General features: G+C 38.9%; 1 protein-coding gene across 1 annotated transcript in view; it reads right to left on the reverse strand.

Moving 5' to 3' along the window:
* Positions 1-639: 639 nt before the first annotated feature.
* The window catches only part of FGF10 (fibroblast growth factor 10), an 80,473-nt gene continuing 67,902 nt past the window's right edge, over positions 640-13,210 (reverse strand). Inside the window, exons 2-3 of the mRNA XM_024571977.4 lie at positions 9,630-9,733; positions 640-5,107 (exon numbers count right to left, since the gene is read on the reverse strand). Coding sequence (XP_024427745.2) covers positions 4,910-5,107; positions 9,630-9,733 — 302 coding nt within the window. The 3' untranslated portion in view covers positions 640-4,909. The remainder of the gene's footprint in view (positions 5,108-9,629; positions 9,734-13,210) is intronic.

The raw sequence follows: 13,210 nt of genomic DNA on the forward strand, positions 1-13,210 counted from the left end.
ACAGACGCAATAACTAAATCATTTAGAAAATTGTAAGATTCTTTGGGCATTTAAGACATGTGTAAGGTAATTAAACGCAAATTTTAGGAGGGTGAGGCTTTGCCGCACTTGGTTTTGTGCAGCTGGGGCCACTGCCTGAGTTGTGCGAAGGCGTGTGTTCCGTTTACGGTTGTGCGGAGGACACGGGATGTTTTGATTCTCCGTTTGCTGCGGTCACCTCTGGAGGACGCAGCTGCATGTATTAGAACATGACCGTAGACTGGAGGATAATAAAAATATGGTAGATAATACTTGCCACATGAATATATGGTTGACATATGGCTTTCTCTTTGAGTATAGAACTATTGTCCTAGGCTGCTATTATGGAGCTGCCACCTGGAAATGTCCATGATTAGCCACTTAGGAATGAGATTGGCTACCCTGATCTCATTGGCTTGATCATGAATATTCCATTGTAATAATATAGAGGGTTTGCAGAGGCGTTTTCAGTCAATTATTCACTTATAAGGGCATTTGTGTTTTATTACTTTCTAACCAGCAAAAGAACAGAAAAATGCATGTTATAATGTTTTTTTTTTAAATCTCATTGAATGTACACAAGACATAGTAAAAGAGATAAAGCAGATTTTTTCTTTTTATTTTTTTATTTTACAATTAAAAAAACAAATGACATTTCATTTTTAGATTTTATTCTACATGTTGATATACTTGAAAATACTAGTACATACTCTTGGGATAAACTTAAAGAAATACTTATACTGTCATGTTGTGATACAGGTTGATACTTAGTAGAAGGACCACCTTTTTACTTAGTGAAAACTTGCACTCATCTCGATCATTCTGTAAAGTTTGCAGAATTACAGTGAGCCTGGCTCTCGTCAGGGCCCTAGTCTTGGCTTTAAAACAAAACAAAACAAGACAAATCCAATCTTCCCCATTAAAAAAATGCATAATAGAATAAGATCTTGAAATCTCTGATTTGAATAAATAGGTGAAGGGTAATTAGAATTAGTGAGAAATGCAGGATTTAAAGATGGGTACATCAGTAGTCTCATTTAAGCAGATGTAGGTAAGGGCCGTTGTGTGTTTGCACTGCCCAGCACTGCCCTTTGGTCCACCGCCTTCCCTTAGTTCCAATTGCAGAGGGCGCCAAAATCCACACCTTGTCACCCTGGCCACGTTACCGAAGCTTGGTCATCACAATGCCCGTATCCCTTGTCATACGGATTGCTCTAGAGGTTGGTGTGTTATTCAGACTTGGCCCATGTGAGTCATACCTAGGATGTTTCCATTTTAGGGCCTTGAGAAAAGGTTCTGGGTGTTGGAGTTGGAAAGAAGTAAATCGGACGCAAGCAGTAGCCAAGCAAATAAAGCCAATCAGAGATAAGAGCAAAATGAGAGCCTGAAAGGAGGCGGGTCTTAACTGTGTCATGTCCTAGTCCTGGTGGACACAGAGCTGCCCTTTCTGTCCAGTATTCCTTCCAAAATGCCCCCCTTCCTTTTCTTACTGCTTAGGGTAAGTCGCTGAAGTCCTGTGCAGTGAAATAGAAACGAATTCTTCACCAACCTGGTATTTGCATGTAAATATGCTACTTCTAATGAACTCGATGTCTTCCCTGAAATATATCATGGCTTCCTACAGTTATCTGTATTTAAACAAGGATAAGGAAAAGATAAATTTTACATTTGCGGATAAGCATTAACCCTGAATTAACAATATCAAAATCATTAGATCTGTGCAGCATGAATGTTTATCTATTTAAATAGTGTCAACAACCTTGCGTGGGCCCTGGATCCAAGTTATTCTGTATTTTGTTTCCTCTCTGCTTTCCAAATCAAAGTCATTGGCCTGCTCTACCCCCTTGAAATCAGATTTTGCAGCCCCCTGGCTCTCCTCCAAAAGTCTCATTGTTTCACAAGCCATCCTCGTGTTCAATCCATCCTCCTTTGCCCACTGTGTAAACGAGGTGGACCTGAATATATAGGAAAAAATCAAAAGCATTTGGTTGTTATTAGAGTACGGATAGCTGCCTCACACATGTAAAGCATTAAAGAAATCTTACAAATGTTTGAGTGATGTTTTCTCGGTTGTTGTTGTTTGGGGCTGCGGGGCATTAACCACATCCTGCCACACACACGACACAGGAGCGTCTGGCTTTAGTACCAGGCGAGGTTTTAGGCTAATAAAGCAAACAAGGACGATATTTGTGTTTTCCTTTCCCAGCATTTTTATTAATTTATTTAGATGTAACATGCTATACACTGTTCAGCTGTTTGGGAGGTGGGAGGAGGGAGGGATTCTCTATCTTTATGAGGAGTCTCCTTGGGAGCCCGCACTCAGGTGGATGCACGTTTCTGGCTGATGTACCTTGACATTGTGGCAGGGGGCGGGGTTCGGGGAGGACAGTTCCCACAGAGGCAGAGCTCCCAAAATCGTGATGATTTTTTAAAAAATTGTACAATGTTCAGGGCTGGAACTGCTTTTCCTCCAGTAGCACAATCCAGCAGCAAAGAGGACCTGAATTCTGTCTTAATAGCGAGCAAAGATGCCATTTTTAAATGCAGGAGAACCTCATTACTCCTTATCAGACTGTTTCTGCATCTCTTTCAGTGTGTGTGTGTATGTGTGTGTGTGTGTTGGAGGGGGGAGAGGAAAGGGAGATGATTTTTGTTTTTGGCTTCTGCAAGCTTTGATGCATGTTGCTAGAAGTTGTTTTGCTGTTTTGAGTACATAATGAGGACTGTTTACACAGTCTCTGTGGTAATCTAAATGGCTATGTGAAATAGGAACCCCGTTTGTGCCCTATCTGCCATTGCCATGGTCATCCAATACTGTATTGGTCTCATCAAACATTTAACTTGGGTTGTGGGTGGTCCATGTTCATGTGTCAGGTGCAATTATTATTTTAAAATAAAAGACCAAAGGTAATCTAGTTCTGATAGGAATGCATTACACTATAGCTCCCAGACTCAGTTACCAATTCAATTTTAACATGCAGGGTCCAACCGCAAAAATTAAACATTTTTAGTATCTCATTTGTCAAAAAGCAAGTTGGAAGTCAGGTTCCATGAAATGCAACTTAAGCCATAAGCCAAATTACTGCTTCAGATGCATTTCTTTTGAAATCCCAAAATTTTTAAGGAATGAGAAAAATATGACCTTTTATAGGATTACTCTATGGGAAAGTTTCTTAATAAAGCTAATCCTTCAATAACAGATTAACTGGAAGAGCTGGTTAAGCATTGACACAATTAAGTTATGAGAGAAGATCACAAACCACCAGCCTTTCTAAGAGGTTAAACTTTAGTAAAATGACACATTTAGTGAGTCTTTTTTCTTGTACCAAAATATCACGTCCAAACAATAAACAGACCTTTTCAAAACAAGAAATAGGAAGATAAAACTGCAGCATCAACATACTCTTATAGTTATCACTTGAAATACTTAGAACAAATAGTATGTTTCTACATTTTTAAAATCACTACAGACACTGCAAATAAGGCGTATGTATTTCTTTAGCAGAATACAACGTGGTGTACTGTTTCCTATGCCTGCTCTAACAAAATGAATTTCAATACGGTTACATTCTTCAAATTTACAGAAGATAAGTTGTGTTTGGTTGTGTAAAGACTAGATCGTACGGCTGGAACAGGTTTCAGTATATGGTTACACATATACTAGGATACATCTGCTCAGATTAAGCCCCTGGGAAAGTTGCACTTCATACCAGGTTCCTTGAGACCTCCCATGGGGAAGATGCACCACGGGGGGACTTAGCGTTCTAATGTACGAAGACAGCCTCCTCGTCACCTACCACTGTGACACATGACAGGAAATCACTAGTAAATAGTAAGGCTAGGCTACTAAGGTGTACTTAACAATTAATTTTCCTTCTTTTGGTATATTCTTGGAGACCCATTAATGTATTGGAAGAGAAAAGTTTAGCCTTCGGGTCTATCTCTTAGGAAAGGAAGACTTCTGGTCTATTTCTCAGTGATACATTTCTAAATGATGGGAGACACCTGTCACTCAAGCCATGCCACAGCACTATCATACAGGTATGGCTGATGGTTCTCATTGTGGACACGCTGATTAAGTCAACGGATGGCCCACGGGGCACTCACTCTGCTTCTGCAATGTCAGCTCCTAGTCCGGAAGTGTTTGCCGAGTTCTAGAGACGCTTTGTCATGTACATGCATGTGGTGGGCTGAAGAGAAAGAAAAAGCCAATCAGGGGGCAGCTGCTGAGGATACTCTTTAAAACCCCGAAAGATATTTAACATCCTATTAAATAAATAACTTAGAAGGAAATAGAAAGGGATGAAGGCAGAATGCACAAGCATACCATACTATTTGCTTTGTTAGAACAGTTTTACACTAACTTGTGTACATTTTTTAGTCCTATCCAATGCTTCCACGATGCCACACCCAAAGCTCCTTTGGTTGTGCACGTAACATCGCCCAAGAGCTTTCCCGTACGTGCTTGCGTGTCTTACTGCTCATTGCATCATTAGGCTTGAATGGGCAAGGAAGGTCTTTGATATGAGTTCATATTCCATAAATAACTTTTCCAAAGATCATTCAACAGGTTGTTTCATGTCCTTTAAGTTCTATCTCAGATGTTAAAAAACAAAATTCAAGCAAAAACCTAGCTGTAAGGTTGTTCACTTGGGAATAACTTCCATCCCACTTGATCCACCTCTATCTCAATTATAAGGCATGATACAGACTAAATAAAAGAACATCATATGTCAGCAGTGAGTACAAAAACCATCCAAGACTCTCTTTCTTTTGAGCAAGCAGATGTCTGCTGTGCGTCTTTGCCTTTTGAGTTACTGTCTTCGTGAAGAATACCCACTATTCCTGGCCAAAGAGCCTTTGGTTCTGCTGCACCCACAAGCGCCGCCTTCTATGAGTGCACCACCATTGGAAGAAAATGAGCTGAGGTGTTTTTCCTTCGAGTTTTCTGTCCTCTTCGGGGAGCTCCTTTTCCATTCAGTGCCACGTACATCTGCCTCCCATTGTGCTGCCAGTTAAAGGATGCGTAGGTGTTGTATCCGTTTTCTTCTATCCTCTCCTTCAGCTTACAGTCATTGTTAAATTCTTTCTGCAAAGAAAAAACAACAAGATCTTTTATTCCTGTGATGACAATACTTGAATTCATTTGACACAAACCATCTATAGAACCCCAGTTCAAGGCTGTGTTTGCTGTAGACATTTGCTCATCAGTTGTGCAATTAATACACAATGTCTACAACAGAAGAGTAAAACTCACAAGCGTGAAGCAGATTCTATGTTTGAAGGCACATGATTTGTTTTAATGGGCCATCATAACCACATATGGGGCCCCCTTAAACAGCTGGCATGCCTTGAATATGAGATGGTGTAACTGCCTATGACGATTATCATGTTACAAACATGCCACTCACAATATTTGTGATGAGTCAATGATAAAGAATAGTGTCAAAATCTCTTTTTTTTTCAGAGTAATAACTAGGGTGCCTCATGGGAAAAAGGAAATTACACACAAAGGTGGACTTTTCAAGTTTTCAAGCTTTACCTGTAAAGCCACAGTGAATACACCCACATTGACGAGAAAGCGGATCTCAAAGCAAACCACCATAGATCTAGGTAACCACGAGGCCAGGTGGAGGCAGGGGTGTCGTCCTCTCTTCTAAATTCCAGATTTCTCAATTTTGGAAATTATTTACAATTTTCCATAATTTGGAATTTGGATAGGTTTTATTTTGAGATCTAGGAATGATTGAAAGGTAGGAAATGGAGCACCTTACTCTGTAAATTACCATATCAAAGAAATTATAAATATGGTGACTAGCACTGCCTATATTGGATAAGCCCGAAGACTTTGATCTTGGGAAATTCCACTCTATGGCTGTCACGCTTTGGCTTCGTTTCAAGTGACCATGTGTTTCTAAGGGGGTCTTGTGGGACAAGGATTGATGTCTTATTCATTCCATAAAGCCAGGATCTCACTCTGGACTTAATAACAAAGGGAAGGTACCTCACTAATCTCTAGACTCTGGCTTCAAAAATGTCCTCCTTCCCTTCTAGCCAAACTATAATTCTTGAGTTAAGAAGCTCAAGAATTGGGGCTTTTGCTCTTCTGGCTCTGCCTTCTCCATCCAAACCAAAGGCATTAAAGGCAAATTTCAACTGAGGTCTCTACTGGGCAGTTCAAATAGTTTCTCTCATTTTTTGAAGTTTCTACTTAATTTACCATTCCTGAACATATGTATCTTAAATATCCAGGTTTCTGTGGGTTAGATCATAATTTTGAAAATTGTCAGAAACATCCTAAACAGCTATAGTTTATTTTAATGTGGTTAATTTAAATTTTGTTACCTGGAATTAATTTATCCTGTGTGCTTCTCTCGTATAAAGTAATATTTAAAAGTAACATTCAAATGATGATTTGGTTAAAAGTAAAAAAAGGTAGATAGTTTTAGGTAAAGATTTTAATATGATAAAAATTCTGCATTTTTAAATCATTAGTAGGGTTTTTTCCTACTTACTCATCTTAGTTTGCTTAAAACTATGTGGTTTTCAGCCCTGGTAGGGTAGCTCAGTCAGTTAGAGCATTGTGCCGATGTGCCAAGGTTGCAGGTTCAATCCCTGGTAGGGCACATAGAAGAATCAACCAAAGAATGTATTGATAAGTGGAACAACAAATTGATGTTTGTTTTTTTCTCTCTCTCTCTCCCTCTCAAAATCAATACATTAAAAAATAAACAAAACTATATGGTTTTAAAAGCGAAGATTATTTTTTACATGGATATTATATTAATTTCAATATCCTGGGTACAGTTTAGACACTGGGGGGATTAAGATAATTTTAAATAATTTTATATTTGAAACAGCTGTGTATAGAAAAGTAGCAATGGATACTTAATTATTTTTCCTCCCTGAAATAAATGTGTAGGTCAGTGCTTCTTAAAGTGAGGTATACCTGTAGCAGACGCCTCTTTTCAGATGTTTTTAATATTTAGACCACAGCTCAAATGCTATATCAGAATATCTGCAGGAGGGGCCAAGGAACTAGGTTGTTTGTAGCATTTAGGTAAGTCATAAGTAACCTAGGCTAAAGGAAGATCTCAAAGTAGAGCCTTAGTTTAGAAAAAGGTCTTGGATTTCTTTGAGATACCAGTAAATTTCTTCAGCCCTTCCATCATGCCCTTTGAGGGTCTGTTCTGTTTAAATTCAGTTTTATAATTTATTTTCTTAATTCTGTCAATCAAGAGAATACTAATAATACAATAGATGCATTGTTCAGAAAATGAATAATGAAAATATGAGAGATACACATTTTCCAAAAGGAAATAGAGGAAAATACCCAAAAGAGGATAGAATAAGGAGCTGGTTTAATCAATCACTCTGGGTACCTAATTGATATTTTTAAGAAGGCTTATGAAATCAATGGAATTTACCTCCCTCCAAAATGAAGGCAGGAATTACAAGCGTTGTCACATGGCATAAAGAATTATATTAGGTGTGTACTCATGTATTTTGATGATATACACTTTAGATCGGGGTGCCAAACTCATTTTCACCAGGGGCCACCTCAGCCTCATGGTTGCCTTCAAAGGGCTGAATGTAATTTTAGGACTGTGTAAATGTAACTACTCCTTCACAGTTAAGTGAGAGGTCAGAGCTGCCACTGGGTAGAAATGAGGTGCCGGCCTGGATAAAATAAGGTGGAGGCAGGATTCGGCCTGTGGGCCTTGTGTTTGCCACCCGTGCTCTAGATGCTAAGTTCCTATTCCTATTCCATCCTGAAGAGGACATTCAATTTGACGAGATTTTCCACTCAATTTGAAAAGTTATACTTTTTCACCCTTCCTGATGGTAGTAATGCAGAATCACAGGACAGTGCACTATGGTTAGAGAATGGGTTTCTTTCTGAGGCTGGAAGTGGAGAGCAGAGATTGTAATGGGCTGAGCTAGTTGGAGAGGTCGTTAGGTTTGAGCTTTGCATAACTCTGTGGAGTGTGTGGTCCTCAGTGCTGCGAAAATGGCAGAGGACAAGGCAGACCTGCCGTCTTGAAGTTCACCATCTACTTTATATGAGAAGAGAGTCAACTAAAAACATTAATGAGAGAAATACCTGATAAGAGCCATTGCAGATCATTAACATGGGGTAGTGTGGTAGGAAGCAGCCAGGCACCTACTTTAGGTGGAGAGAGAGGATGAAATAATTCATAGACCTCAGAGCTCGGGAGGAAGCAGTACACGCACCGAGCTGGAGCAGAGGAAAGGATGGTGGGAGTGGGAGGAACAGTGTTAAATACTTGTATGACATGGTTAATTTGAGAGTTACTTATTTCTCCTTGGTGTCACCTTTTTAAAAAAGTGTACTTTATCAATTAAAAATGATATCGATCTTTCAATGCAGTTAATTTTTTACATTTTCTCTTTAATCTAAATTCATAGCAGCTGACTTTAAAGCATTGGTCTTGACTGTGTGTATGTGTCAGAATCTCTTTTTACCCAGTAATTCTGGTAGTAGGAGATTAAGGAGGGAACTGGGCACGTTCATTGAAAAAAGAGAAAAAGGCCTCAAAAGTGATTATGATGTGAACCCCCAACTGAAACTACTTTTTAAAACAGTCTATTACTCTTCTAGGCTCCTTACTAGAGCAACATATAATGGAAAATTTAACTAAAATTCTTCTGACTCCCCCTCATCCCAAAAGTATTTACTCCAGCCAAAGGGACTGAACCAAAGTACGTCTGACTCTCCGATTTTAAGTGGACCTGATATGATGAAATACAAAACTATTCTATATCCAGACCAATTATAGAATCAAGTTCCCAGGGTTGGCAACTTGTGGTTGCCAAACCAGTAGCATCGGGAACACCTGGGACCTTGTTCAAGTGCAAATTCTTAGATCCTACCACAACTTACTAATTCAGAAGATCTGGGAATGTGTTTTTATAAATCCAGTGATTTATTAAATCCATACACATACTCAAGTTTGAAGCTGCTGGCACTCCCATCCTATGTTAATCAACAAAATAAGTTTATTTACACATTTTAAAGTGACATTTCTTAATACTTGCTATGGAACACCAAAGCACCCGCTGTCCCAGCTCGACGGCAGAATTAGGCTCCATTGTCTACTGTCTAGGTAAATAAAATTCTGGAACTGATTCAATAGCACATGAAATGACGAGTTTCTGGCTACATCTCCCCATTTCAGATTTTAATGGAATACAAAACATCCGAGTCCCTGTTTTATCTTCAGCTGTAACCCACACATTACATGGTTCTCTACTCAGTTCAAGATCTTTGTTTTCAGTAGTCTTGTCTGAGTCGTCTGCAGTGCCCGTGCCAGTCTGACTCGATGCTTCCGGGAGAGTCTGACCGGTGAGCAATCCAGAGCATGGACTGATGGATGCCAGCGGCAGCCTGTGTGGCACCCTGATGGGTGAACAACAGGGGGGTTATAGAGTTGGGAGAGCTGCCCTGCCAGCCCTTGAAACTCTGCCGACCAGCCCTATTTGCTAGGTACAGAATGATAACAGAGCTATTCAATGTCTGGGGGGAACATTCCAAAGCTCTGGTAGTAATTCACTGCAGTGAATTTTGAAAATAAAAGCAGAATACTTACTGAGCCATAGAGTTTCCCCTTCTTGTTCATGGCTAAGTAATAGTTGCTGTTAATGGCTTTGACAGCAACAACTCCGATTTCCACTGAAGTTATCTTCAGGATACCTAGAACATACAATTAAAAAAGGCCATGCTTAAAGAGTCACATGAAGTTAGCTGAGAGAAAGGAATACCAGAAGAAACTAGTGGGTTTGTTTTTGATAGTTCTAAAATCAAGAGACTTTTAAAAATTGGAAATAAAACCCCAGCCTCTTTCAATGTGTCTAAAAACCCAGAAGCTATATAGAAAAAAAGTAGTAGTTCTTTAAAAGAATTCCCCTGTATTTTACTCTGAGCATATAGGGGAAAATATTGTTTTAATTAAAATGCTTCCTTTGCTAACTCTGCATTTTCAACCCCATAAATATTGAAACAACTCTACTCATCTTAGCCTAGATTTCACAAAAGCTTATCAGAGCACACATCTGTAGTATGGTATTAAATTAAATCTATAGCATATGCCAATAATATGTAAGGTTTACCTCAATCTGTAAAAACAGTGGTAAGCTATTTCTTCTTTGTAGGACACTTAGATAAACTACATATTTTGGCTACATTTAACTGATCAATTTATTTTTGGCAAATGTGTTGACATTTCAAGGTACAGAGAGGCTAATCCCACATCCACATTGTCTTGAAAATAGCAGAATCACTACCCAAGGTTGGGAGAATACCCATCAGCATTTTTAAAGTTTTTTTTTTCTACAAAGAATGGAAAACTGAGGGAACTAGTAACTGATAGAGAAGACACCATTCCCCTTAATACCCAAGTTTTGGTTGTTGCATCTAGAGATCATTTTCTCTGGAAAATTTGTAGGAAACTAGAGAAAAGGCATTTGATAGTCTACTCAAAATATTCACCTATTTTATGTCAAGAAGACCTTGGATACTAACTACCTACTTCTTACTTTATAACTCTTGGGAAAACTTCCTCAGGGTAGGGGAGCAGCGTGGTGATTGTCAAAGGCCTCGGGATCCAGCATGGTTGGGTTTGAATGCTGGCTTTGCATTTATTGGTGCATGACTGGTATAGAAGTCATTAAACTGACTGTGTCTTCATTTCATTTGCAAAATGGACAACAGTAGTACCACCCTCTTATATTGTTGAGACAATCCTCAGTCTTGTTGTGAGGATTAAATCAGATATACATATTAAGTAACTAGAAATTGCTCAGAGCTTAGTGACTTCTATATTATTACTACAAGGAAGTTTTCCTCCAAGAGTTCTAGATTTTGGAACTTCTTCATCAAGTTGGTAGTCCTGAACAGAACCCACAAATTTCTATTCATTTAGCCCATAAAATCTGGAAGTTGATCGTATGTTATCATTCATCATATATTAGCTATCATAAGAAATACCATCCTAAATATGGTTGACAAATTGTGTGTTTGTACTCTTCCCAGTGGAAAACAGTGGCTTGTTCTCCAGACATGAATGCCTCCTTTTCTGTCACAGGTGATAAGCCATGTGCAGGTCAATAGAAATGCTCGAGTTTCCCCATTGCAAAATTGACATAACCACAGAGACATGTGCAGAACTGCACGCCATGGACCATTCTGTCTGGGTATCCTGTAGGAAGCCTCCGACCTAACACAGTACACATTCTTATTAATAGAGTAGGATAGCTCTCGATTGACAAGCTCAAACTATGGAAAGATTGGAAAGGATGAAGGAGACATTATCTATACTTTTAATATCCATTTTCTTTATGCTGGTAGTTACCTTTAAGGTATAAACTCATAAACACATTCATTTGCATATTATAAGAAGTGCTTTCTTGTTTATTGCTTTAATTTTCATAATGGTCCTATAAGGAGGTATTGTTATTCTCAATTGAAGATTTAAAAAAATGGAGGATACTGAGGTTGTATAACTTACACACAGGTCAGTTATGATCGATGCAACATTTATGCCTTGACTTTCAGAATATCTTGCTCTCAGTCTCTGACTATTCTGCCTCTATATCATATTTCCCTGCTCTTTCCTATTCTGACAAGGGAATCCCGTTGGTAAACCATGTGACAAAATGACTCGTTGAGATAATAGTCTTCACCAGGCATTCAACAGAGGACAATGCCTGAGTTTCAGAGAAGGAAATCTAATAGACTTTATAGTTATGTCATAAGCAGAAGTCATAATTTTCACGTAAATCCTCTTTTCTTTTAACTTGCAGAGTGTATTATATTTGATGAACCCTCGAGAAGTAAACCTGAGGTGGTGGCCATTCACAAGTATCTTTTCTAGTTTATGCCTTTTCTTCTCCAGAAGAGAAGCATCTGACCCCATGCTCCCCAGCCATCATTGGGCCATGATGATTTGGGCTATTAGGATAAAAAAGCTATTGTGCCTGATAGTAACTTCCTCCTTAAATATTTTTTCATAGGCACAACAGGGCAATGTAAAAGACAAAACTTTAATAGAACAGATATAGATGGGGAAGCTAGTTTAAAAAATAAATGCCGAGTCCTATTGTTCTCTTTCAGAGAAACAGAATAAGAATATAAAAGGAATCCTAAACATTATCCAGCTAATACGTATTAAACACAAATGTGCAGGGTTTGTGTGAGCTCTCGCTGAAGGATGCAAAGACAAACAAGACACAGTCTTTACTTTCAAGGACTTTTAAAACCGGGTAGGATAATGACACAATTAACTAAAATAATTACAATACAAAATAATACATTAAGTGCTAAAAATGTATTGTCAGGGCTGTAAGTAGTAAGAGGTCATCCTGAAAAAGATACTGGCATTTGAGATGGCCTTCCTGGGGTAGGATTTGAGGGGAAGAATTGAAATGGGTGGAAGTTTCTAGAGTTGAGGGGAATGTTCTGGGCAGAGAAAAGTCAATGAGTAAAGATGGGCCTGAGGAGGGAAGAGAGCTCAGTGTGTGTTGGAGCCACAGCTGGCTTTCCTGCCAGTGGGCCTTCGAGAGCCACTCTCGGTAAAAGGGCTCTGCTTTGCTGAATAACAGCGGTGCTTTCCCAGGTGAGGAATATACTTTTCAGAAAATTAGTTGTGAAATTTGGAAGCAGCTCATAAATGTCAGAGCCTCATGAATTCAGGATCAGTCACGTCTGTTCTTTTTCTCTAAATATTTTAATTCACAATAGATTATAAAGCTCTATAGTTTGATAGCGTTAGTCAGTGTGCTGAAATATATCATGACCAGACAAACGTAATTCACCAACCCTAACCTCTCTAAGATAACTCTTTTTCTTCCTCATGAATTGTTATCAGTGTCCTAAAAAGGTCTAATACATTCTAATGTAGGAAAACCCATTTGCTCCATGAGGCTGCCGTCACATTTACACTCTACACGTCACTGATTATGTGGCCATACCCAAGGGTGTGGGGCTGAATGCTCCAAATGTGGTCTTCCTTTCAGAATCATGGTGGGTCTCATCTCTTCAATTGTGGGCCTTCCTCAAAGTACCTTAGCAATTGCAGCTGTCTTTATTTTTTATTAGAACAGTTCATAGTTCATAATCTGTGCTCAGTATATATTTATTGAACAAATGAATCAATCAGTGACGGGTCCTGTG

Source organism: Desmodus rotundus, chromosome 1 (genome assembly GCF_022682495.2).
Source record: "Desmodus rotundus isolate HL8 chromosome 1, HLdesRot8A.1, whole genome shotgun sequence".
Classification (NCBI taxonomy): Eukaryota; Metazoa; Chordata; class Mammalia; order Chiroptera; family Phyllostomidae; genus Desmodus; species Desmodus rotundus.